This window comes from Vanessa cardui, chromosome 4 (assembly GCF_905220365.1).
Source record: "Vanessa cardui chromosome 4, ilVanCard2.1, whole genome shotgun sequence".
NCBI classification, from domain to species: domain Eukaryota; kingdom Metazoa; phylum Arthropoda; class Insecta; order Lepidoptera; family Nymphalidae; genus Vanessa; species Vanessa cardui.
The window spans coordinates 2,169,530-2,196,192 of NC_061126.1; the positions used below are offsets into that span (position 1 = coordinate 2,169,530).

At 32.4% G+C, this 26,663-nt stretch overlaps 1 protein-coding gene across 1 annotated transcript; it reads right to left on the reverse strand.

Annotated features, from left to right (window-relative positions):
• Positions 1 to 1,573: 1,573 nt before the first annotated feature.
• On the reverse strand, positions 1,574 to 25,229 carry LOC124544500 (elongation of very long chain fatty acids protein 4-like). The gene is made up of 7 exons (XM_047123091.1): positions 25,120 to 25,229; positions 13,135 to 13,234; positions 12,505 to 12,773; positions 5,523 to 5,694; positions 5,082 to 5,209; positions 4,252 to 4,401; positions 1,574 to 1,763 (listed from the first exon to the last, which is right to left on the reverse strand). Exons 2-7 carry the CDS (start codon positions 13,211 to 13,213, stop codon positions 1,680 to 1,682), a joined length of 882 nt encoding a protein of 293 aa, XP_046979047.1. The 5' UTR covers positions 13,214 to 13,234; positions 25,120 to 25,229; the 3' UTR covers positions 1,574 to 1,679.
• Positions 25,230 to 26,663: the final 1,434 nt, after the last annotated feature.

The window sequence follows — 26,663 nt, forward strand, 5'->3', positions numbered from 1 at the left end:
CCCCGATACACGTAGAGTACGTGTTTGGCGATTCCCTGGTCATGATAGCCGTCTGCAACATCTTCAGAAAATCCATTCATACCACGGCAGAATAATTATGGTTTGGGCGAGAATTTATCTTGGTGGAAGAACAGACCTCGTTTCGATCAGAAACACCATGGCGGCCAAAAAATGCCGTAACGAGATGCTTGTTCCAATAATTTAGCCCCATAGACTAAAAATGGGCCAAGAATTCACGCTCATGCACGATAGCACCCGTCCGCACACAGCGGGAGTGGTGACGAGATGGTTGTAGGAACAAGACGTATCGGTCTTAGGATGTCCCGCTCAATCACCTGACCTAAACCCCATAGAGCACGCGTGGGCCATACTCCAAAGAAGGGCTTCGAGTAATTTTCCTGCAAATATTGCGACGGATGAGCCACTTTTTTGCATCTTAGTCGGACCTGGGACAATATACCGCAGCAAGACTTGAAAAACCTAATCCAAAGTATGAAAAATTGTTGCAGGACGTTATAAATGTCCTGGATAGTTTTACAGACTACTGATTTTTCATATGACTGTTAAAAACAATAACTTTTCTACATTTTTCACATTTTCTTGAGACAAACATTAATTGTTAGTTTTACCATTATTTTACGTTTTTTTCTTTATTTAAGAATAAAATTGTTTACGCAAAATAATATGGTTTATTTTTTATTCTGGACTATAGTCAGATAAATGGGCTTTATAAAAATATAAACATGTTGCATGTTATCTTTAATAAAATTTGAAATAATTGAGTAAATTCAAAATATCCCTAGACAATGTTGATGTGTGTAGTTACAATGACTCAATCATCCTTCAAACTGGAACATATCAATACTAAGTATTGGTGTTTGGCAGTGCAATATCTGTAAACGATTAGTACAGTCGGGGTAGCAAAAGGTTCGTCATCTTAAGATGTATTTTCGTGTGCTCAGTATGGGCGATAATCGGCTTTACCGATTGAGAATAACATATTGCGTCGCTATATCATTGTAAGTAACGTCTAGCAAAGAGTACTGTATAGTACAACTTAGATGTAGCATCGGCAAAATTCGTAAAACCGATCAAAACCGAATTAAGTACGCTATTTCAAATTATCAATATTTATTTTTTAAGTGAATATGATCTTTATACAAACGTAATAACTTGTAATATCATATGACCTAATATATTCGTCAATTTGACACCTCTACATGGTTGAACTGACGCGAGAAACTATAGCGACGAATAGCGTCGAATGGTGCGATAGGGAGCTGTTTTTATTGGTTGTGTGAATCGGCAGTAATCGGTTTCATTGCATCTTCCGATGCTACATCTTCAGTACAAAACAACTTAGTTGTTTATAAGTATAACTTAGTTGTTTTGTACTTTAAGTTAATGTTTATATGTCAGTTTAGTATTTTAGTTTCGAAAGGTACTAAGAGTATATGGCTTGATAAAGGAATTAATTTGAAATCTGACGAAGGTTTTCTTATTCTGACTGGACCTATCATTATGGAATTATAAAAAGAAATTTTATTTAATAGTATTAAGGAAACAGTACACATTAAACAACAGATATATTTAATTAAACAATTGCAATATAATATAACCTTAAATCGAATTTTATACTAATTGAATAAATTATGAAGACATTAATTATAATTATGTAATTAATTGCATTTCAGTTTCCTCGCACGAATCGTTTCTTCGTCGTCCAAGCACTGGCCGTATCTCACTTCCATACATTTACTTCCCTGAAATCAAATAAAAAAAAATCAGAACACGTAGTGAAAATATTGACTTAATATTATTTTAAGCCAAAAGAATATTTAACGTAAAGTTCTTTTAAAATCTCGGATTATTACGAACCGAATTTCCTTATTGTGGAAAAATAAAATGAAAATTTCGCTCTGAATTACCATAATAATTATATTTAGCGGAGTTAAAATTTAACCGACTTATTCTGAGAATGCTCACAATCCGATCGGCTTTATTATGAACATCAAATATGAATGAGTATTCTTGTTATTGAATAATGATTTATTGTTGTCGCTTTATTTATGAAAATATTTTTATTTCTATAGGTAGACTGAAAAATTGTCAATGGTCATCACCAAAGTCCGAATTCTTTAATACTGTAAGAAATATTAACCATCCTAGATGAGATGATGATGATGATGAAGATGTAATGTTTCTTAACCTGTTACAGGTTACATTGACTCGCTTTACAAAACAAATAGAATAAGTATTTTTATCGGTGTACATTTTTATAGTAATTATAAACCGATAAATTTAAAGGGAATGTATATCATGAATGTGTATACATATTTAAATTCTACAGTATCGTAGTTATAAACCAACAAATTTAAATATGTTTGAAAAGAAAATTAGTACTGTGATTATAATTGGTCGGGTTATACACGCAGTATTTAAAGAACCAGCGGCAAGACAGCTGTAGGTACTCGTTCCACAAACGCAGCGTAGTGACCGTGTCAAGTCGAGATGGGTATATTATTACGAACGACCGCGGATGTTTGAAAGTAAAACTCAATGATGTAACGGAACTTGCTGTACCAGTTGCATGTACACTTTCACTCGGAACCTGAGTTACGTAAAATGACCACACAGCTATTACAGGCTTCATGTTACTGATTACTGTATCTCGGATACGGCAGAGATTAATAATAACGAAAACAAATGACGTTCGATTTTGTTCGTCATTACAATTAATTCAAGATAAAATCAACTTTTTGTCATATATTTGTTTTCATTGAGCTTTATTGGTATTTTATTTGAAATAAAAATACCACCGCTTTGCATATATTAGAATAAATGTAATATTTTATTGTAGCTTTGAAACACGATTTAATTAAACACAAATAAATAAATCGATGTGATTTATTTTCTCATGACTTAGGTTATTATAATCGCGAACTGACAAATATAACATAACTAGTTTCCGGTCAAAATTTTCTTATTATTAAGGGAGGTCAACTCTTACTTATATTATATTAGTAAGGCAATTATCGTCCTGACTATCTATAAATAGTTTTTAAAAGGGGTAGCAAAACCTATAATTTATACTACTAAATATACTACAGAATATGTTTATTTACGACATCACATTACAAACTTCTAAAATGATTAGTGTTTCTTTACTATATATTCCATGTATTATATACAACCTAGTAGTATATGCAAAAACCTTCCTCTCGAATCACTCTATCTACTCATTAAAAACCGCATCAAAATCCGTTGCGTATTTATAAAGACTTAAGCATACAATGGGGTGTAGGGACAGAGAACGGGACTTTGCTTTATACTATGCAGTGATTATCTACTTAAAAGTAACAGAATGAATTTAGAAATAAATACAGTTCATAAAGGTGTAGAAGTTTGCTTTGATGGTGTTTGTTAACGGACACTTAAAGGTCTGTTTCACCAAAATAAGCTGTTCGAGATGGCAAGACCTCTGGAGTACAAAGACGTCTTCGCCTAATTAAACTTTGAAGTTTGAATTGTCTTTATTTCACTTTACAGCTACGAGATAAGTTTTGAATAAAGGAACAATTTTCATTGACAATGTTGTTGTTTTTGAAAATACGATATATTTAAAAGGAAAGTGTTATTGTACGTTTTATGTTTTGTATATTTTAAATATAATGAATTTTATACTACATATTCGGAGTTAAAGTCTCCAGAGTAAATTAAAATAAATGAACAACAATATACGAAAAAATCTTACTAAGATTCCTTTGCCAATTCTTTTTGAAGCCTGAGATATTTCTTTCACAATCGGTACTAGATTTTTTAGACAAATAAGCAAGTACATGTCAAAGGAATTTACTTGTCTATCTTTTTTAACTGTATTTTATTCGAAGGGCACATCTTTAAATCCTATGTTCTATATTATCAATGACATTCAGCTCTTGTTAAACGTACCTAACCAAAAAGTTTTTAGCTTTTAGTTTGATTATTGTCTGATGCCAAGTTCATTTTTTTTATTCTATATTTTTTATTTGAATTGCAGGATAATTTACGCAAATTTTAAATAAATTATTGCGCTTCTAGTGTTCTTAAATTTCGGTCAATATTGTCTGATAATTTAAAAATATGCGAAACAAAGCATTAACGAATACATCTACTACAAGTGTTTTCTTGAAATACATTTCAAGAAAACACTCGCAAATAATTAAATCCAGTCGGCGTTGAGTCAAACTGATTAATAATAATTATTTTTACCTTGGCAAGATAAGCCTTCATATAGAAGTTTCCAAAGAGCACGATGAAGGAGATCATGTAGATGATGAGAACGTAGTGCATCCAGAGGGGGAATTCACAACCGGTCCTAATACCGTTGATGCCGAGAATCAAGGCGCAGGTAAACTGGATCTAGAGAATGAGATAATTACATAAATAAACATAAGAAGTAAGAACTGAGATGACCCGTTGATTAGAACGTGTGTATCTTAACCGATGATGGCGGGCTTAATAAAATTCAGGCAACACCATATAATTTTCGTATGCTTAATTTGAGTTTGTAAATAGTCACGTTTTCGACGGTGTAAATGCTTAGTTACTTTTTCTCCGTTTTTTTCAACGTGGATTTGTCAATCATAAGAAAAAGGTACAACACTATTCAAGTAATCATCCCATAAATTTAATATACAGGTGATGGTAAATAACATCTTTCTCTCGAAATTTTGAGCTGTAAACTTTATGAATTTAAAACAATCAGTGGTTTGCTCAATTATTTATCTTTGATGTAGGTCTAACTAAGTTCATACATAGTTTCTATTTCAAAACTTTTGATTGATTATTATCGATTTAATAAATTTCACTGAATCACTTATATATAAATATTTACAACAACATACGAGTCCACGTGATCCATTGGAAAGAATACATATATAAGGAATGAATTTAAGTGTTTTATCCTTATAAGTTTATCTTATTCAAATAGCAGCTTATTAAAGAGATCGCCAAAACCGTCTATTTTGAAGCAGACACTTAAACAATAGTGATCATATGGACCAATTTTTTAAATGATTTTAAGAAAATCAAAGACTTACCAATTGCAAGATGGTCAAGTACTTCTTCCACCACAAGAACTGACTAACAGCCGGACCAAATACCGATAGACCGTAGTAGGTGTACATGAGCACGTGAATGCCACTATTTACCATGGCTGGGAGGAAAGCTGAAATAAAATATACTTATTTAGTTCAACTCCACAAAACGCCAATAAATTTCGAACAACTGCTACTACACGTATCACACACATTTTATAAAAATATTTTAATGTTTTCGTTTCTATAATAATAGACATTGTACTAAACGTAGACTTTGAAATAGTGATTGAACGAACATGGCTTACTTTAAAAATATCTTTAGAATTAACATCGAGAACAGCAGTTATTTCTAAGCCTTAGAGTTACCAAACAAAAATTGGTAATGATATATAATTGGAAATTTTAACAAAACTGTCTGTTAGTAAGTGCAAGAAAACTTACTTGATCCACTGGGCACCCATTTGATTCCAATCCACCAAAAACCGAACATTGTCGAGTGGTGATAAACATGCAAGAAGGTTAGCTGTTCCTCTTTCTTCCTCAATATGAAGAAGAACGTGTCACAGAACTCCAGGAGTTTCGAGAAATAATACCACCACACTGCGTTTGCTATCTGCAAATGAAAAACATAAATATATTTTCTACAATACTAAGTCACAGTAAAACGCTTACTTTAATCAATTAATCATGAAATGCCAGTAATCGATACAAACTTTTGCGAATAATTTGTAAAGCTAATCTAATTGTTTATCAGATAGGACATCAATCATCAGCTGTTAGATAGTGTATTTAAAATAAAGTTATAATATTATGTACGTTAATTGCATTTATACACATATTTAAATTTCCATATCCATTTTTTGGAGCCTCTAAATTCTCCAATCTAAGCCAAGTTTAGATTTGAGGAGAATACGTTGCACTTTTTCAATTGCTGCTTTTTGGTGATTACATTTAGTTCATTTCTATCTATAGTATACTCTTTTTTTATAGTATTATCTTTTAGTCCAGTTATTATATTGAGGCAACACAAAAAAGAAAGGTTGTTTTTTGGACAAATTGTAGAGGGGATACATTTAGTTTCAAACTCCACATCTCAATAAACATCAACGGTAGGTTGATAACGTCAAAAATGCTATAACGTTAATAAAACAATAAAGAATTATTTTATTATAACTCTTGGAGCATGACGCATAGCCGAGAAAGCGCAAAAATTTTTTCACGATGGTGGCGTGCGCATATTAGAAATCGAGGACACACTATGACATATCCAAAATTTGGCCTCCTTGCCTCAATTGCATTTTTCAGTCTTTTTTTGGAATATTAAGACTGGACTATTTAAAAAGTTATGACTCTGTGACTATTTCGCTTTCTGTAAATATATCATACTAGTTTTCGCCAGCGGCTTCGCTCGAGTTTTAGGGAATTGGTTGTCAAAGTGAGTCGAGATGGCCCAGTGGTTAGAAGGCGTGCATCTTAACCAATGATTGCGGGTTTGTCTTTGGTTGTCAAAAAACGTAGCTTATTTTATTTATTTATAAACACTTTATTGCACACAAAAAGCAAAAGATACAGTGTACATAACATTAAAAGAACATATAACAAAAAGAGAAGCGTGCAAAGGCGGTCTTATTGCTTAAAGCAATCTCTTACAGACAACCCTTTAGAGTAAGAATTTGTCTGTGGGAAACGGGATGGTGCAAACAAGCATGTTTTATTCTTAAACAGCTAAAAATTAATTTTTATATATATAGCAGAAAGTTATACTAAACATATAATAAAAAATAATAATAATAATAAAACTTACGTACATAAAATATAATACTTAATAAATAAATACTAATAGTATGATAATATAGGAAATAGTATTTACGCAGATTGAATAGATAAATAATACTTATGTAACCTATTTTTAAATATATAAATTGACTCAGATTGACGAATTTCGGCAGGGAGCGTATTCCATAGCTTTGCAGCTGTCATCGTAAAGGATTCGCTATAGAAGTGGGTATGAGCGACCGGCAGTGACAGTTTGTTGTCAGAGCGTGATCGCAGTTCATGTGGATAGCTGACGTCAGTACCCACAAAACAGAACCGTTCCTTCAAATACGCGGGAAGAAGAGGATTATAGAGGATAGAGTAAAGAAGGGATAACATGTGCAAGTTGCGACGATGTCGAATAGTAAGCCACTTAAGTTGCGCCCGATATTCGGAGACGTGATCAAATTTCCGTAGACCAAAGATGAATTTGATGCAAACGTTCTGTAGCCTTTCTAGCTTATTGAGTTGGTCCTCTGTAATGTTTGTGTAACAACAATCTGCGTAGTCCAAAATAGGAAGTAGAAGAGTTTGACATAACGTGATTTTAGTCTTAATGGGCAGAAAGTGTTTCCAACGTTTTAACAAATGAAATGTGGCGAAAACTTTTCTACTGACTTCAGCAACTTGCACAGTCCAGGATAATGTATTATCGATAAGAAGACCAAGGTTTTTAACGGAACTGCTAAGTGACAGAGGCGTATTGTTAAAGATGATCGCAGGTAGGTGGGCGTAATCAACTTTAGTAAGTAGTTTGGAGCTGCCAATAATAATGACCTGCGATTTATCTGGATTTACAAGAAGCCCGCACGTCTTGCTCCAAGTACAAATTTTATGCAATTCCTGGTTCAGCCTCTCAATAGCCCCTCCGATACCTGTTAAGGGAGCAGAAACGTAGACCTGCAAGTCGTCAGCATAAAGATGAAAGGAAGACGAGAGGAGATGGGATACAGTATTAATAAAAATTGAAAATAAAAGTGGAGAGAGGACACTGCCTTGAGGAACACCAGATGAGAGAGATTGGAGGCTGGATAATTTATTATTAATCCGTACACATTGCTGACGACCAAACAGGTAGCTACGAAACCACTCACATGCATCGGAAGATATATTAATCGACCGAAGCACTGCCAGCAGGAGATCTAAATCAACCGTATTGAACGCATTACTGAAGTCCAATAATGCCAGGATACTAACATGTCTGTTGTCCATGTTAAAACGTATATCGTCGCATACTTTAAGTAGGGCAGTAGTAGTACTATGACCTCTCCGAAATCCTGATTGGAAATCAGAGAGTACATTGTACTCTGCTAGATACTTTGTTAATTGAAGATGGACAATACGTTCTAACACTTTAGACAGAAATGGAAGAATAGATATTGGACGAAAGTGAGAGAAAGATATGGGATTTTTGTTTTTGGGAATTGGAAGGATATAAGCTAAACGCCAAGTGGAAGGGAATTCGTTATAGTCAAGGGAGAAATTGAAAATGTGAAATAATATAGGGAGAACATAATCTAACACAGCAAGTATCATTCTACGGTTGATTCCATCACATCCCGTGGCATCGGATCTTATTGCAAGGATGTTGGCCTTAACGTCACTAGCAGTAATTGGGGAAAAGTGAAAAGAGGGTTTGTTAGGAATAGGCAAGGATCTAAAATGATTCAAAGTACTAATTAAATCACTGTTGTTCATTAGGACAGTACTAGCAAAAAATCCGTTCAGAGCATTGAGATCAACAGTATGAGGGATCCTGGTTGCTTGTCGTCCAATACCTAGAGATTGTAGGAATTTCCAGGTCTGAGAAGAATTGCTGTTCTCAATCTTATCTTGTATATATTTACGTTGAGCATCTCTACATACTTTACGGCACCGATTACGTAAACTCTTATATTTCACGAGGTTGTCAATAGTTGGGTTTAATTTAAATTTTGATTTAGCTCTGTCACGCTTCTTCATTAACTTCCGAATGTCCTGAGATAACCAAGGTGCAGGTAGGTGTTTGAGCTTAATGGGACGGAAAGGAGCATGTTTATCGAAGAGATCATTTAGAGAGGAGTTAAAAAGTTCAAGTTTCTCATCGATAGTAGAAGCGTTTAAAATTGAGTCCCAATTGATACCACTAAGATCCTGCATAAATTTTTCGTTGTCAAAATGTTTGAAGCCACAACCCCACAAACCCACTGTGGTCATGCGTCGAACGCATGACCACAGTGGGTTTAACTTTCGGCGGACGTACTTTGTATGACAGGTATATTAGGTCATGGTACGAAAAGGCTTCAGCAGGTAATTGTCCGTGAATTTCAACATGCTCCAAGGATGAAACAAAGGATAGGTCAAGTTGGCTTGGGATGCAGTTGGGAAAGTAATGAGTGGCATTGGATGGGAGAAAATATAGATTGGAGCTATTAATTATGTTCAATAAGCGCTTGGCACGAGCGTCATTTTTGATAAGGCAGGTATTGAAGTCGCCCATAATAATAGCATGGTTAACATTAGGCAAGGAATTTTCCAATAGACTTTCGAACGTGTCGAAGTAGTCTATGTGGAGCGAAGGACTGTAAAAAACACCGAGTAGTACCTTAATGTGTCCAAATATAACCTCAATGAGTATGTGCTCGGCGGATTCAGAGTATTGGGAATCGGATTTATTCAGGACAGTGAAAGGAATGTGGTTACGTAAATAAATAGCAACTCCTCCGCCTCCTTTTCCAGTTCGATCATTGCGGATAAGGTGAAAGTTAGGTAATGAGAAGGAGGAAGAAGGAAGAGATGGCTTGAGGAATGTTTCGGAGATAAGGATAGCGTGAATATTAGAGTTGGCAAAGGAAGATAAGAGATCAGGATAGTGAGCTGGAATACTCTGCGCATTCAAATGAACAATATTAAAATTTTTTGGGAAAAGAGAGAAGGTTGAATCAAGAGAAGAGGAAAGCGGGCTAGCTTATGTCCTTCCTTGATATTTAAGTTTGCTTCACTCAAAATTTCATCGAATTCAATTCATTGGTTTGATTGTAAAAGAGCAACAGACAGACAGATAGGCAGAGTTACTTTCACACTTATAATATAATAATATATAATATAGACTGTGATGATCAATTAATTTCCATTTATTCGAGTTCGTCCTTACAAGCAACTCCGAATAATTGGGAAGTTAATTAAATATTTAGCCCACACCAATTTGGAATGTGGAATATATTAGACAGAAACTAATAAATGACTGAAATATAATATTTTATTCGACTAGTTTATACCGTGACTACGTTCGCGTTCTCGAATAAAAACTGTATGTCATTATCCAAGTCTTGATTTCAATGTTTTTATTACAAATTCTCTATTAACGATATTATATATAAACAGACAGAGTTCATATCAAATTTATTGTATTAACATTTATATTTTAATATAAAATCTTGCATCGAAACAAATAAATACAAAAATATCCGAATGTTTCACTATTTACACAAGAGAGATCCGGCTTAAAATATTTTTTTTAGTAAAATCTCATCTAAAAATTATTCGTTATTTATTTGTGCAAGGGAATATTTTCTGTATTTGCCATGCCATTTATATATTAAATATCTGTTCTATAATTAATCATTTATAGATAAACAAATCGGAACGCTCGACCAGATTTGCAAGTTGTAGTGTACCGTCTGTAAATCACACTTGATTAATAACTAGTATCAGCTATGAATGATTGGCCTGATCCTTTATATTGAAACTCACAAGTCATGTATTAAACTAGATAATTATCAGCGTTTGACCAATACGGATTTTATCTTAATAACTGTTAAATAATTTTTTCATCATTGCTACGTTCCTTTGAACGTATTTCGATTTATATTCAAAAGGTCGATAGTTTATGGGAAACTTTGATTAGTTACGTCTGTCTTACACTAGATTGATGTTTCATTTGCGTTAAAAATCAATATTGAATTTGTGTAATACGTATAATTTTTTTTTCCGTCAAAGATTTTCAGTACACAATAACTCCTAACAAATTAATAATAATTCGACGGAAACTATCAGCTGCTATAAGATCATACCGTCATATTACGAAAACCATCTAGTCTAACTTAAAATGAAAAACACAATAAATTACACTAATTTTTAGCCCGGAATACAAAAATGCTGCCAACACAGGCTAAATTACACACATAAAACTGAATTTATACTTGTGCTAAAACCGACTATAGAAAAAATAACTATCGTAAAATATATCGCTAAAGTATTTATTTTGGAAGATAATTAATTTTGTTTTTAATTTAGCATTATTTCGTTTAAGCTGTGCGCCTTAAGTTAACGTAAAACAGTCATTTATTGCAGATAATTCCTCGGCTGCATTGAGTTCAGTGTTAGGAGCTTAGTCCATTAATCTACAATGTTGGAATACTTTATTCCAAGTCCGATCTCCATCTTTGAATTTCTCCAACCTATTTTCCAGTCAGCTATTCATCAATAAGACATTAACTATTTTTCAATGGTATATTTGGATCGAATCTTGCAACTGAATAGGCTATTTGACTGGTTTTTAAAATCCATTTTATACTATTTAGTAGAAGTTAAGGAACCTAGTAAAAGTTGACTTTTTATTTCTAGTACATATTTGCCGAAAAACTTGGAAAATATGGCACTGCAATGGGGTCGTTGACGTCACTTTCCTGTATTTTAATCTGTGGTACATATGTATAGTAGAAAAGCAAGGTTAACAAGAAAGTAACTTTATCATAAGCCCGGTCAATCAAAAGCGTTTTGTATCACATGACAAACGTTTGAAAAAATGCGTTTTTTATTAATGGATTTTTGAATAAATTAAGTATTTCAACTTTCAACTTTCGTCAGTAAATAATCATTTTTAAACTCATAATATATACTGATTACAATAATTCACAATTTACTTTTCCCATTGTCAAATAGCCTATTATAACCAGTGGAAAATAAGATTCTATATACAAATTTAAAGATCGAATATTATATAATTCTGGCTAGGTATGTTGAAATTCGTAGTTTTTTTTCTACTACATGCATGCATATAATCCTTCACATTGCATATAATCACATTTAAATCCGGAGATAAGTTTCGTTTTTTTTTCTAAATAATAATTATTTGATTTATATCTACTATTTGTTGTATGTATAATTATTAATTATGTTGTTGTATGTGTATTTTATTTGTTTTTGCGTGTTTTTGCGTGCGTGCGGCAATAGGTAATTTGGATAACATTAGTTGTCTAATATAGTTAAAAAAAAAAATTGTCCTGATTTAACAATGTTGATGGTGTATTTGAATATCACTCACAAGAACACCGACCTAAATTACTTCATGTAAATCGTTCTAAAGTTTAAGCATCCCTGTTCATACATAAATCATGTAACTAAATGATTTATATTACAAATAAGTATCATAAATGTATGTATGGTTTCCGTAAGCTGAAAGTTATTTAAAATATTTTATCCTTTACTAACCAGTGGCTTCCATTTCAATCAACCCAAGATAATATTTTAAAATAAATTAATATTCATTGCAATTTCATACACGATCCATAAATAAAAGCCAATTCGTTATCTTCGTATATAAAATCACTAAAAAATTTTTACTTACTTGCAATTCATCAGGATCGTTTCTCTGCCGGCATGGTTCACATATGTAACTATATCTCAGCCTAAACGAAGCTGTGAGCAGTCTAACAGCAATATACGCGTTAAGCGCTGCCATCGCTAAGTTGTAAGGCACTAATAGCCATGTGAGTTTGAACGGTCGTCTGTTCTTCATGATCTTTGGTCCAATCCATACAATGAATAGATATATAAGCGTGTATATAACAGTGGGTATGGGAGAATCCACTAGAGGCCATCCTTCTGTTCTTTTATCTAAAAAACAACATATTTATTAAATAAACAATGAAATTTAAATTTTGGATGAAATTGGTTGTCAGGCGGCTCCCTTCACATTTTTGGTTATAGGCATAAATAAGTAGCTTCATTGCAAATTACATCAAATTCGATTTTGTAGTTTCACCGTAAAAGGGCAACAGACAAAAATTATTTTCGTATTAAAAATATTAGTATGTATATGTCAATATTTCGAAGGAATCTTTATGTCTTAATAAATATATGACAGAGGAAAACTTCATGATTAATTCTTTGTTTTTGCGTTATTATATTTTTCTCTAATCATATTTGATATATGCGTTTGTTGCACAAACACAGCTCGTAACAAAGTGCATCTTACCGGAAAGCGACAGTGTCCATAAATAATAGTCGTACGTGTCTTTTAGGACACTTTGAGTTGAATTCACTATTGTAGCCATTCTAGATTCTCGTCACACGATCTGAAACAACGTAGGATATTATTTCGCAACGTAAACACAATTATGCTGAACATTTTGTGAGTTTCGTCCACAAAATTATGTACGTGCAGTTTGAACTAGAATATACAGTCTTTTCTCAAGCCCTTGGGAGTAGTTATAATTATGCCAAGTTTCATTAAAATATTTTCTATGTTGTTGTTTCGAAATTATACTTCATTGGACGCGATGGGAGTATAATTTTAAGATCGTGTGAAAACAGATTTTATATAGAACAACAGCCTGTAAAGTAAATTTCCCACTGCTGGGCTTAGGCATCTTCTCCCTTTGAGGAGAAGCTTCTGAACATTAGATTACCCGATCCGCAGTAGCATGGTACCACCACGCTGTTCTAATGCGGGTCGGTCAGACACATACAGGTTTCCTCACGATGTTTTCCTTCACCGCCGAGTACGAGATGAATTATAAACACAAATTAAGCGCAGGAATATTCAGTGGTGTTTGCCAGGGTTTGAACCCGTAATCATCGGTTATAATGCACGTGTTCTCTGTAAAATACAACAATACTCTTGGGCAGTCGGATAAAAGGCTTATTTGGAAAAATCACTACGTAATAATAAACGTCAGTTGGATTAAGAGATTTATGTATGGACGATTGATTACTTATAAATCCCTAGATCTGTGCGAGATCAAGTCGGATTTCGGAATACATACTGTATCTGCCATTTGCGCGAAACATTTATCAAGTTGCATTAAAAAAATATTAGAAAATTATTTGCACACTCGTTATTTATTTCAGGCGGTTTTGATTATTTAGCGATATTGATTCAGTTGAAGATATACATATAAGGCTTCACATTTAAAGGTCTTTAGTTTAAAAAAAATAGTTCCTGTTATGAGTTTCTAAATTTGCCGGTATAAACTCGCGTCAATCGGAACACAGCGCTGATGTACCTGAACCATTTCAGATCGTATCGCATTTGACATTTAATTGAACCGTAATATATAATATGTGTGCATTTATGTTTATCTCAGTTGAAACAATATAAACAATGGGCTATTGTAATTACAGTCATTTTACAACATTAAATTTAATTTTAAGTTATCAACAGCTCGGGGGTAGATTCCACTGGGAAGGACAAGGAACTTGGCGAGTTTCTTGTCGGTTTGAAGACTTTTTGGTACAAATTTAATTATCTAGCTATTAGCTGTTCAAAATCATCCATTTTATTCTACTTGATATTCTAAATCGAATTACAAATAAAATGAAGAAATCCTAGTTAGTAGTGGTAGTAATAAAATCATTGGGTACGTTTTTAATTATGTATTGATTTTCGCCTGCGGCTTTGCCAACGGTGGTTTGTTTTGGCTGTTTTCGTTTTAGATATAAGAAGTAGATTTTATTTTGAAGACCAAAGATCAAATTATTTTCAGTCGTCTGTTATGTAACAGTTACTTAGTTGTTATGTTAGTTACTTTTGTATTTATAATATTTCAATTGAATTAAGTTTGTTATATATACAATAAGATAAGGGAAAATATAAAGTTATAAGTGGTAAATGGAACACGTAAATCACAAACTCAGACCGTGCGTTCATATATAGGTAAGCACCGCTAAGCCATCAGCTACTTAAACTGTGTTTACTATTCATCCCGTATGCAGTGGCGTAAGAGAGCATCGTGTGCATATCTGAAGCTACAAAAATCATAAGATAAACTGCTAAAATAATATTATAAATATGAAAATATTTCTAAACATCGGATTTATATTTCGAGTGGTGTATACACCGGTTTTCATGGGTACGCCACTCTGAGGTCCCGGGTTCAATTTTATTAGTTTTCTATGTCGTCTTGGGTCTGGGTGTATGTGGTACCTTCTTTACTTCTGATTTTCCATAACACAAGTGCTTCAGCTACTTACATTGGGATCAGAGTAATGTATGTGATGTTATCCAATATTTATTTATTTATTATTATTTATTATTATTTATATCTGTGGTATGAAAAAAATCATGAAAAACATATTTATACTAAAACATGTCTAGGTTTAAACGCCAAATAAAAAAGTAAATCACTTCGTAAATATTAAATACATCGCGTGAATAATTTATATCAAGATTCAAGATGTTAACACAATGGATTTATTCGTTTTTTGTTACATTGAAGGTCGTCAAATAATGTAGATCAGATTAGGACATTCGATCTGTAGGCAAGTCTAAGCGTCATAATTTAGTTCAAAGATAAAACATGTACAGTCTTACTTATAAACGTAAATATAACGTAAAATATGCGCGCAGGGTTCTGTACAAGCTCTTGTGGGTAGGAACCGCCCTCTAGTTCAATTAACCCTTGGACTTGCATATGCAAATATCATTATTGTATTAAGCTACAGATTTGGAATTCCAAACACAAGCCGTTGCCTGTTTTTTGATTCTTATTGATTATTTGTCAAATTATATGTAATATTTACCTTGCTAACCCTACTTCAGAGCTAGCCAGAAGTATGTATAAAATAGGTAAACATAATATAAATAAACTACTCTTGATAACATAGTATAATTAATGTTAGGATAAGAATATTTGTGAAATATATCAGAGCAACATAACTGACTCAGCTGCAACTGTCAAATTGTATTGTCAAAAAAATAAAATATTTATAGGCACCGTGCGTAGCGATGACTCTGCCATCTCGTGACTCATATTCAAAACTTTTACCCTCAATTTCAGAAATTCTACTGTCAAACAACGAAAATGTTTCTGAATTATCGTGTTAATTTTTGATAATTTGAGCTATCGAAATGAATTGTTGTATTTCTGGATGCCGTAATACACCCAAAAACAATATCAATATCATCCAACAACACATAAGGGTGTAAAATTTTACTATTTCTGTACTAATAGTACTCACATGCCATGCCTTAGGGATAAAACAGTGAAATGGATAAATGCAGTTATAAAACACACGTAAGTATACCTTCAAGTATTTTAAAAGTACTATTTGATTTTTTTTATATAAAAATCACCAATTTTGTGGGTAACTGTTATGAAAGACAGTTTAATTTTCGTTGATCGTTGAATCTAACCTATAACCGTTGTTTCTTTTAGTAGACATCCAAATAACTGGTTCCCATCTAAAAATACCACCATCTGCAGCGCCCATTACTTTCATTGTTAATTGGTAAAAAACCATGTTTTATAATTTTGATCATTGTAAAATCATATTTACAGACTTGACAGCTGCCAGCCTGCCACCAATGTGTCTGGGAAGTTTCTTTTTTTACTCGCACGGTGTCTCTACTGTCGGAATTATAACGCCCTCTATTGTTTCTGCATGGTGCCTATAAATTTTGTGGTCTAATGACTTAAACAACACCGTGTGTTCTTTCGAATGTAAAATCAATGATGTCAGATAGAGTAAGACTAAACAAGGTTTTTATTTATAATATTGGTAGACGGACGGGTCAGATGTGGTCACCAATATCCAGAGACAATAACGTTTCAAGAAATTACAACTCTTCCTTTACGTAGCTAAGTGCCACTAATCTTGACAATTATGTAGTGTTTCTTGAGCCTGTAAATACACTGACTCACTCACCTTTTAAAGCGTACATAACAATAATCAATATTGCTGAATAACGGTAGAATAAACGATGAGCCGTTCCTATTCAGACGGATTTGCATAAAGACCTAGTGAATGTATATAAAAAGTACTTTATTTTTCACTGTTCTATTTCCGAGTACAGAGGTTTCTTTGTTTGTGTGAGTGTTCCTAAACCATTCATCTGATTGGTTTAAAACTTTGTTCAGTTCACATTGTGTAAATGTTTCCGATGTAGTACTGTCAAAGTACTGCACAAAGAGAGTTGTATCGGATACTGTTAGAAGTAATGAAAAAGAAAGGCAAGTGAGAATCGGACTCGCGCTCTCGTACTACCAGACTGATTATTTATCTGTTACACTGATATAGCAACAAATTTCGGTTTTCGTTCATTAATTTTTTCATCTTGTCCAATTTAATTGTTCTAGGTCAACGGAAATATGATACTAATTTTGATTCACTCTGCGAATACAGGGGAAATGCGACACGACCATATTGTTTGTCTTAGACGTTGATTGATTTGATTCATTCACGGGGACCGCATTCCTCAATATGTGGTATTAATCTGGGCCTTGAAAGATAGATAGAAGGAAAATGAAGTAATCTTGAAAAGTTTACTTTTTTATATAATTACGGAACCCTAAAATAAAATACCGCCTGCTGGGTATATAACACATTTTAGAACATAATATTCATTAGTCAATATTAGCATATGGTTTTAAAATAATTAACCTTTGAAATAACCTACAACGCAGAAAACTTTCACCGCCCGTTTCCAAATAAATTACTTAAAATTTTGGTAATTGTTCACGCGAATAATTAGCAACAAGTACTTTCATTTAATGAATATTAGTTCTTAGTATTAGTACTTAAAGTGAATTGGAGTTTTTCAATTTATTATAATAATTATATTAAACTATGGCATTAAAAAAAATATTAAAATTTAGTGGCAATTTGTATATATGCTAATAATTGTCATGGCGATCAGTGTAATGGTGATATGTATCAGCGCCATCTATTATCGATTTACTAAAAATTAATTAAAACATTTTCCGTGACACACAGATGAAGCTTTTATAGCTATCAATCAAACGATCTCAAAATGTATTAATCACAGACTTATATTCCAATAATATTTTTATAGTCTAAACATTAGCATTTAGCAACTAGCAACATTTAGTCCTTAAATATGTACAACACTGTTTGGAAAGAGTTGAAAACTGTATAAAAAATTTTTAAAGTCCATATAGATAAAGTTAAATAAAAAGCAAAGAAAAAATAAATGTACAAATCCAGTGTAAATTTATGATCTTAAAACCAACATTTAATTTATACCATATATTAAACGTAACCGCAGATGTAAGTTAATTGAATCTTGTATAATGTCTTCATTTTTATGTTTATTTTTATTTATGTTTTCTTTTTATGTAAGTACAAGTATAAAACATATTATAATTTCTATGAAATTTTATTGTATTTAATTATGGTGACCGAACAAAATTTGAGTATTGTAGACATCGGAATTAGAAAGCAACTCATTATACTGAACATTTGAGATCTAGAAATGTTACATTAAATGCTGAATCATGGAGAAATCAACCTTCAGTATATGACAAGGCTCTAAGTTAAATTAAACTCAGCATGAGGATAGATCTAAAATAATACAAAGGTACATTTTTGAATGGAATATTGAAATATACACGATTCGTTAAAAGGTTTCGGAAATTGACTATGCAAGGATAAATGCATTTCTCAAATCCCTGATCCACCCACTACCCTCGAGACTTTTTTTCATAAATCTTTCATTTGAATCTTAAATATGAAGTACTTTTTATTTGACTAAGAATCATAATCGTTTTTGAAATTGTAATCAAGTATTATGATGTATACTACTGAATATAATCTTCGAGTCTTACTTTTAGATGCTTGTTAAAATAATGATTATGATAGTTTAATAAAAAGCTTCATGCGGTAGTCTTATCACCACAACAGCGAAACCTTTATTTTCTGAACATAATCTATTTTGCTTTCAGAAAATTCTTTAGGAGTTTTAGAAGACACATCACTGACCTTATGATATGGATGTATTAACTAGCTGATCCTGCGGCTTTACCCTCACGAAATTTATAAAACACAAACTTCTAATCACCGTTTTACCCCCTCGGGGGTTGTCTCGCAAAATCCGCAGATATCTGCATCTAATTAGAACATTACTTTATTTCAAGTTTGTTGTTGTTACAGTTTCAGAGATTTGTCAGTGTTGTGTTATTTCGATTTGATATATATGGAATATTAAGTTATTTAAATCGGTATTCTGAATTTAATTCTTATACATCTGTACGGCATTTTATACCAAATACATGTCCATTCACGTTTGATGTTGAAGAGTGCCCATTACATTGATGTATTCGCAAAGTGCGGAAATGGAAACAAAAAGTACGTTTTTTCACTCCTACAAAAAACCTTTTTTCTAATTGATGTTCCTGAATAATATTAAAGAACTTTCAATGAATAATTTGAACTTGAAGATGAATATTAAAATATATAAATGAACGGTAATGTAGGTTATTGATATAAATTGGTTGAGTGTCCCAGAATTTGAGTAAAAGCATAAGTACTACTCATGAATTGTATTATTTGCTATAATACATCGCGTGATTAGACCTTGTGCTTTAATATATAGTGCAATTCATCTAGAGATTATATTTTACAAATATCAAAAGTCATCTTGGTTGATTTGGGATATAGTTTTTTTAAATGTTGAAAAAGAGTAACTACTGAGTTTGTTGCCGGTTCTTCTCGGTAGAATCTACTTTCCGAACCGGTGGTAGCTTCACTTAATTGTTATAATATATAAAGTGCTTGAAAAAGCCCACTTAAATAAAGTATATTTTGATTTTGAGTGACCAATTTTAAGGGGAGGCTAGTTAACGCCGCAGTTCTTGCTATAAAGTATTGGCGCAAACATGGAAGCAGTCTTTATTACCCCAACATCACAATCGATGGTTCGGTAAACAGATACGACATAACGGGAGCTATCTGGATGTCTAGGGGTTTTCCTATGAACTCAGAACCCTAACATCTGCATAGTTAGAAAGTAACTACTGGACCAAAGCTTGCAGTAAAAGTTTGCGCAAATATCCTCTGAAAGTCGCTTAAGTCGACCATATCCATACAATTCGATCAATGTCTGTCATCCTTGTAAGAATAACAAAACAAGTACCATTTGAACATTGTTACGGCTATTCAATAGTAATTCAAAATGTGAAAGTATAGAAACAAAAATATACAATACAATGTGTTGGAAAGAGAAAGCTAAAGGTAAAGTGGTTCATAGCGTAAATGTAATTGTTGTTATAAGTTCGGACGACGCTTAAACTCTATTGCTTTTAGATAGATGCTTACGTCATTATGTGCGGTGACAGGTTAAAAGAATTTATCAGTAACTATTCTACCGTTGTTGCAAAGGTCTGTTTGTGATGGATTACGATCGAGAGGGTCATGTGTACGCAACTGACTTGACAGTTGATGAATGTACATGATCCGTTTGTTGCGGACTTGTTATATTTTGCTGTGATCCAGTTGGAACGGTGATACTCGTCTAAAGCAAAAGGGATTAGATATCTTAGTACACACGAGTCATAGTTTTAATGGCTGTAGGTGCAGTAACTATCATAGTCTGTTTCCTTAAGTAAAAAAATAAAATTGATTGTGATATAAGAAAATCAGATCAGTTTTTTGCTTGAATTGAATCAGTGAGAAATAAATGTGGGAACATTGTTTATAAACCAAGTGTATTTATGTTTGATGAGACGTTGGCTAATTAATGAATAAAAATATGACAATATATACATAGAATTTTCTTTATTTTTCTAGTATGCGTTTCTATATAATTAATTTCTCACAGTTTCTTTGACATAGCAAATTTAATATCAGAAACCTACAACCAAAGAAATAAATATTCTTTGTCCATTATATCAGGATATTTTTAGGAATAATTTTTCACTATGTCATGAGCACAGATTGTTTTTCTGAAAGCTTCAAAAGGTTTTGAAAAATTTGATAAGATATTCTATATAATATATCACACATAGCATTAGCTTATCAAATTCCAAATTATATTGAGGTTTACCCAAAATGCTTATACAATAAAGTTAGTTTTGTAATATAACAATTGAAAAGTGTTGTATTATTACAGTTAAAAAGTGGGTAAAATAATCTTTACGGTAAGTAAAGTTTACATCATTCGTTTGTTTCTTAAGTCTTAAATAAACAAATAGATATACTTGTAACTTTTGTGATGTTTTCTATACGTTTAGAAAGCCTTAAGTATGACTGAGTAAAAACAGTTTGTATTTTCTGTTTAAGTTTAACAATGTTACATTAAAATAAATTAAATTTGTTTGTCTTAATTTAACGCGAGAATTTTACTTACTTCTTAAGTAGCACCATCCTATCAAGTAGCATTCTCTTTAAAAACTAAATTCGTATGTAGAAATAAGATAATGGTATGCTATTAACTAGCATCTTCTTTAACGCGTTGTTTTGTATTTGTATTCCATGCTCTTTATTAAAAGGAAGAGTTTTCAATGCATAGATTTGAAAACGTTACTTTTCCATAATTATTATTTATACCTTCAACGGTTAATAACGCTTTATCACCGCGTGTATTTAATATTATTTTTATAATCTGCTAATCCACAGATTTATTATTACACAAATGAGTATTATTTAAGTCTGATTCGCTTATGAATAATATACAAAATATCATTTTGTTTTTTGTCTTCCTGAATAAATATAAAATCAAAACAGAGCTGTAAATAATTATATAGAAGGAAATTGTAATTGAATTGATCAATTATTTATTGTAATTAATAAAAAATGGTAAAAATTATAGATATATGTATAATTATTTTCTAAAATATAATACTATAAAATAAAATAATTTCTAATATATAATTGCAAATAAATGTTGGATATTGTTTCTAGATTCAATTTGAGTAATCCTTTTTAAAAAGAAAAGAAATAAAAATCATAGAATCATAGAAAGAAGTCATAATGGGTAACACTGAGGCATTTCCTTAGAATATATAATTGAAGACATTTATTATTATGTACGATAATCAACTATTATCTGATGCAATATACTATTTATTTTTTATAAACGATATAGGACTTGCGAGCGATTTCATTGTTAGATGCTACGTATATTTAGATGGGTATTTTTGATGACACTGAAGTGGGATTAGGTGCGTTTTTGTAGAATAAAATGGCACTCGTGCTGCAAGTCGTGGCAAATACGTGCTCACACAATGCATATTCAGCGCCACAAGCTTGCAGCGAACCCGGAGCAATATCAGACACATTGTGTTTTCCCTTCATTTTGAAGTCGCTCTAAAATCACAAGTGTGACAACAGCCTTACATACGAGTTCATAAACAGACCTGCCAACTATCGTTTTGATAAGATGCCTTGTGTATCACAGCTGATGAATCTTGATTGAAGTTGATTCAATTCAATCAGACATTCGTTGTTCAATATTTATAATACCAATCGTAAATGAAATGCCTATAAATGGTGGTTGATTTTTTTTATATCATCTGTAAATAATTTTGATTTTTTTATACAAACGTATTTTAATTTCTCGTGGGCTCACGGGAACTGTAAGTGGAATTAAGTGTATGTACCAATATGATTTTTTTTATTTTCGAATTTTCAGGTAAAACACTTGTTTCGACCAAACAAAGCAGATCTATAACCCACCCAAGCATCTTATCCGTGGATATTGAAATCATTTATCGACGATCAAATTAACTTGGTAGTACGGCTTTGTGACCGGGTAGTCACTACCCTATCATCATATTTTCTACCGCCATTTTTACTTTGTATAGTTTTGTGCTAATTAGATGGGTGAATCAGGCAGTCTTACTTTTATATTATATCCCTTGTACCAAGGGTATAATATTGGTGATATAAGAAAAGGTTAAATTTTCTTACGGTATTATGTCTACAGTTAGTGGTGACCACTTACCATAAGGTAACCCACTGAAAGAAAATTAGCTTACAAAAATTAAGTCCGTTTTTGAACTCATAACCTTACTTTACGATGAAAGTAATCTAACCACTGGGCCATCTCGGCTCAATCAGATTTTAAAACTGAATAAAAAATCCAAGCACTTACTTTGAACTTTCACTCACATCGGTCACCATTGATCTCAGAAAAATCCGCCAAAGAAACTCTTAGAATAATTGTTATTTTTATAATATCTTTAATTATACCAAAATTTTTGTTTAAGTTCAACATTGCAATACCACTCGCGTCAAATGGCAACACAAAGTTAACGAAAAAATTAGGAAAACTCTCACAGTTGTCAACAAATTATTGACAAAATTGTTAAATATTTATCAATATATTTCGTTCTCGAAACTGTCTACGGCGCTACGGAAGTATACACTTCTTCCGACATTCAACAAGACACTTTTCCCACAAAACTGCTGCTACCGGAAACTAAAGTGTACCAAGAAACTTTATTTTTATTTATTTAAATATTTTTCAGAAATTTTCTAACACACGATAAATTTATTTACATGACGTATTATATGACAGTTTTATAATAAACTTTTACCGCATCGAGTGGCTATACGAATAGTGTAACAAATTCTAGCTATTTATTATGACAACTCTCGTTGCTTCTAAAGGGAAATGAAGTGTGATGGATGAAAAGTTTAACCTTTATCTGTTGAAATATGGAAAGCAATTAATTTGACGAGATTTATGTCACTTTTGTAATATGACAGATGACAAAGGATGTCCTTTCTTAGAGTATTCGTATTATCGGAACTTTTTCAGTGGTAATGATTCTTATTTGCTTATTTTTTATGTGTCAAATGTCAAAAGTTGTGAGTTGAGTAGTATGATTATATGACTTTATGAATTTGTGATAAAGCAGAATGCTTAGGATTGAAAAATGAATTTGGCATTATTTGTACTTCCAATGCATTTTTTAAGGCACAGGTAGGTAAAGTAGCAAATAATAGTACGAACGTACGTGTCGTAAGTGCTGACACTACTTTTATGGTATAGGTTGGCGGACGAGCATATAGACCACCTGATGGTAAGTGGTCATCATCACCCATAGACAATGAAGCTGTAAGAAATATTAACTATTCCTTACATCGTCAATGTGCCACCAACCTTGGGAACTAAAATGTTTTGTCCCTTGTGCCTGTAGTTACACTGGCTCACTCACCCTTCAAACCGGAACACAACAATACTGAGGACTGTTATTTGGCGGTAGAATAACTGATGAGTCGGTTGTACCTACCCAGACGGGCTTACACACAGCCCTACCAACAAGTCGACAGATTCCACAAAATTTAAAAAAAATACATGCTTAATACGCTTCCAACCTTAGGAACTGCGATGCTATGCCTCTTGTGCCGAAAGCTTCTTTAATGATGTTAAAAACCAAGTCATGTTAAGGTAACAGCATATTAAGTCGCCTATATTCTAGAGGTGAAATGGTATCTAGAATAAGGTCACATTTTTTAACGAGAATTACCGGTATATACCACTGAGTTTTCTTATGCATAACGGTGAATATCGTGAGAAAATATATATGTGTTATATAGGTCACAAATACTCCTGCACACATTGTAGCAACTTGTTTGGACAAATTCCAAAGTTCTAAAGTTGAGGAAACTTTACAGGCTGTTACACAAAATATGTTCATTGCGGATACATGCATTATCGTCTCAGTAAGAAAAAAATAATAACCCGACGACGAAGCAATTTCTTTTCGCATATCAATAGTATTATATTTACCAGTAATTCCTTTATGTGTATTGTACTTTATGTGTCGGTTTTATTGGTTAAGTTTCACATGCAATCTCCCCAAAAATTATTAGGAACAAGGAGTACGAAGGAACATTTAAATATTAACACAGACGTAAAATATCATAAAAGCTGTTTCATATATACTCACAAGCGCAAAGATAGGAAGTTTACATACTCTTTGGAAAAAATCGTAAGTAGGCACTAAAGTTAAATAAACAGAGAAAATTTTACATGTAAATAACACGTAATTTATCATCATTTGTCTTTATTAATACAACACATAAAAATATTTTTATCTAGAAAAATTTCATGTAATATTTCATGAAGATATATCAGATCATTAATTAAAAATTTGGTTGGGCATGATTCAATCTAACCATCAATTTCTGAATTACACAAATATTTTACATCCTCTTAATTCAATTGTAATTTTCAAAAATCGTTATTGAAGTGTTACAAGATCAAAAATCTTACCTATACAAACTATTCCTGTCATACACGTAGCACTACACGCACACAGTCATAAACACACACAGGCGCGGCGACCGACGCGCGCGAGCTTTGCCCGTCAACTGTAACTTAACTTGCTCACGCGCAGCCTCATCGCTTACCACGGCTTTTCACACTTATTACGTCACGCTTAGAATTGCTTTCTCATTGTTACGCGCTAATAACAAATCGAAAAGCATTCCAATATTTATGAATATTTGGTTTTTTATATTTATTAAAATTTTCACTGTTTACTTAATTTATTTATGCAATTATGTTTTTAGCAACAATCTTATGTAACTCAACTTATCGTTTTACGGCAATTTTTACAATTTCTGAATCCGATTAAGCTTTAATATGTTACAGCGTATAAACATAATATTAAGAATATACTTTTATTTGATGCAACGAAATTCGACAAAGAGCCTTTCTGTCTCATTATAGTTGTATTGAAGTAATAGGTATCTCGTATAGCTTACTATGTAATATAAAGCAACTATATTGTTCAAATTTATGGGTAGCGTCATATCAAACTCAAATTACGTTAAAAACTGTTGATTTTCTTACATATCCAAAAGATAGAAAATTGAGATATAATCTCGTGCTAAGCACATAAATACAGTCGTCGTGTATCTTTGATGATCTGAGATGGCCCAGTGGTTAGAATGATCCCATCTTACCGATGATTGCGGGTTCAAATGCAGGCAAGGAAAACATCGTGAGGAAACCTGTATGTGTCTAATTTTATCAAAATTCTGCCACATGTGCATTCCACCAACCCACATTGGAACAGCGTGGTGGAATATATTCCAAGCCTTTATGGAAGAGGAGGCCTTATCCCAGCAGTGCGAAATTTACAGGCTGTTACTTTGGGTCTACTTGTATCTCTGTGAAGACATACTTCTGTATACAGATTTTCTAGTATTTAATATTTTGGCTAGGAATTCCCGTGACCACTATCTATTTTGTTTATATAAAATATGTATCTAATTACTCTACAGATATCGCGGATTAATAGGTGCTCTCATTATATAAAACCTTATTATATATTCGTGACTTATACAAATTATGTACAAGAAATTACAGATTTTCCTTGTATTGAGTAATGTTACCATAGTCAACATTATAGATAAATATTGAACACCATATGTATACAAAAAAAAAGAAAATGTATTGACTACTAACTGCTCTTTGGTTTAGTGACAATCTTATGAAGCCGTAGTTTCCGAGTTGCTGGAACAAACTCCAGGTTAGCCCAACTAAAACTCACTGGAATTTTAGGAACTTGGGAGAGTGAATACTCCAAGTGAAAAGCAAATAAAACCCTTTTTCCTTCACCTAAGGTCTTTCAGAATATGAGAGTCAGGAAATAGATTATATTTTCTCTTATTTTATATCCACACTCATGCACTTATTTATAATAATAAAGGCGTAAATTGCACAATTAATAATATTATACATTCCAGATATTATTTTATTAGATTCATAATAGAGACAATAAACAAATACTTTTCTAAATTTATTATGTT

Coding starts and splice junctions, on each gene's coding strand:
- LOC124544500 (XM_047123091.1), bottom strand. CDS start 13,213: ATGGCTACAATAGTGAATTCAACTCAAAGTGTCCTAAAAGACACGTAC. Junction 12,774..13,134: donor ATGGACACTGTCGCTTTCCG/GTAAGATGCACT, acceptor GTTGTTTTTTAG/ATAAAAGAACAGAAGGATGG. Junction 5,695..12,504: donor ACGATCCTGATGAATTGCAA/GTAAGTAAAAAT, acceptor TTTCATTTGCAG/ATAGCAAACGCAGTGTGGTG.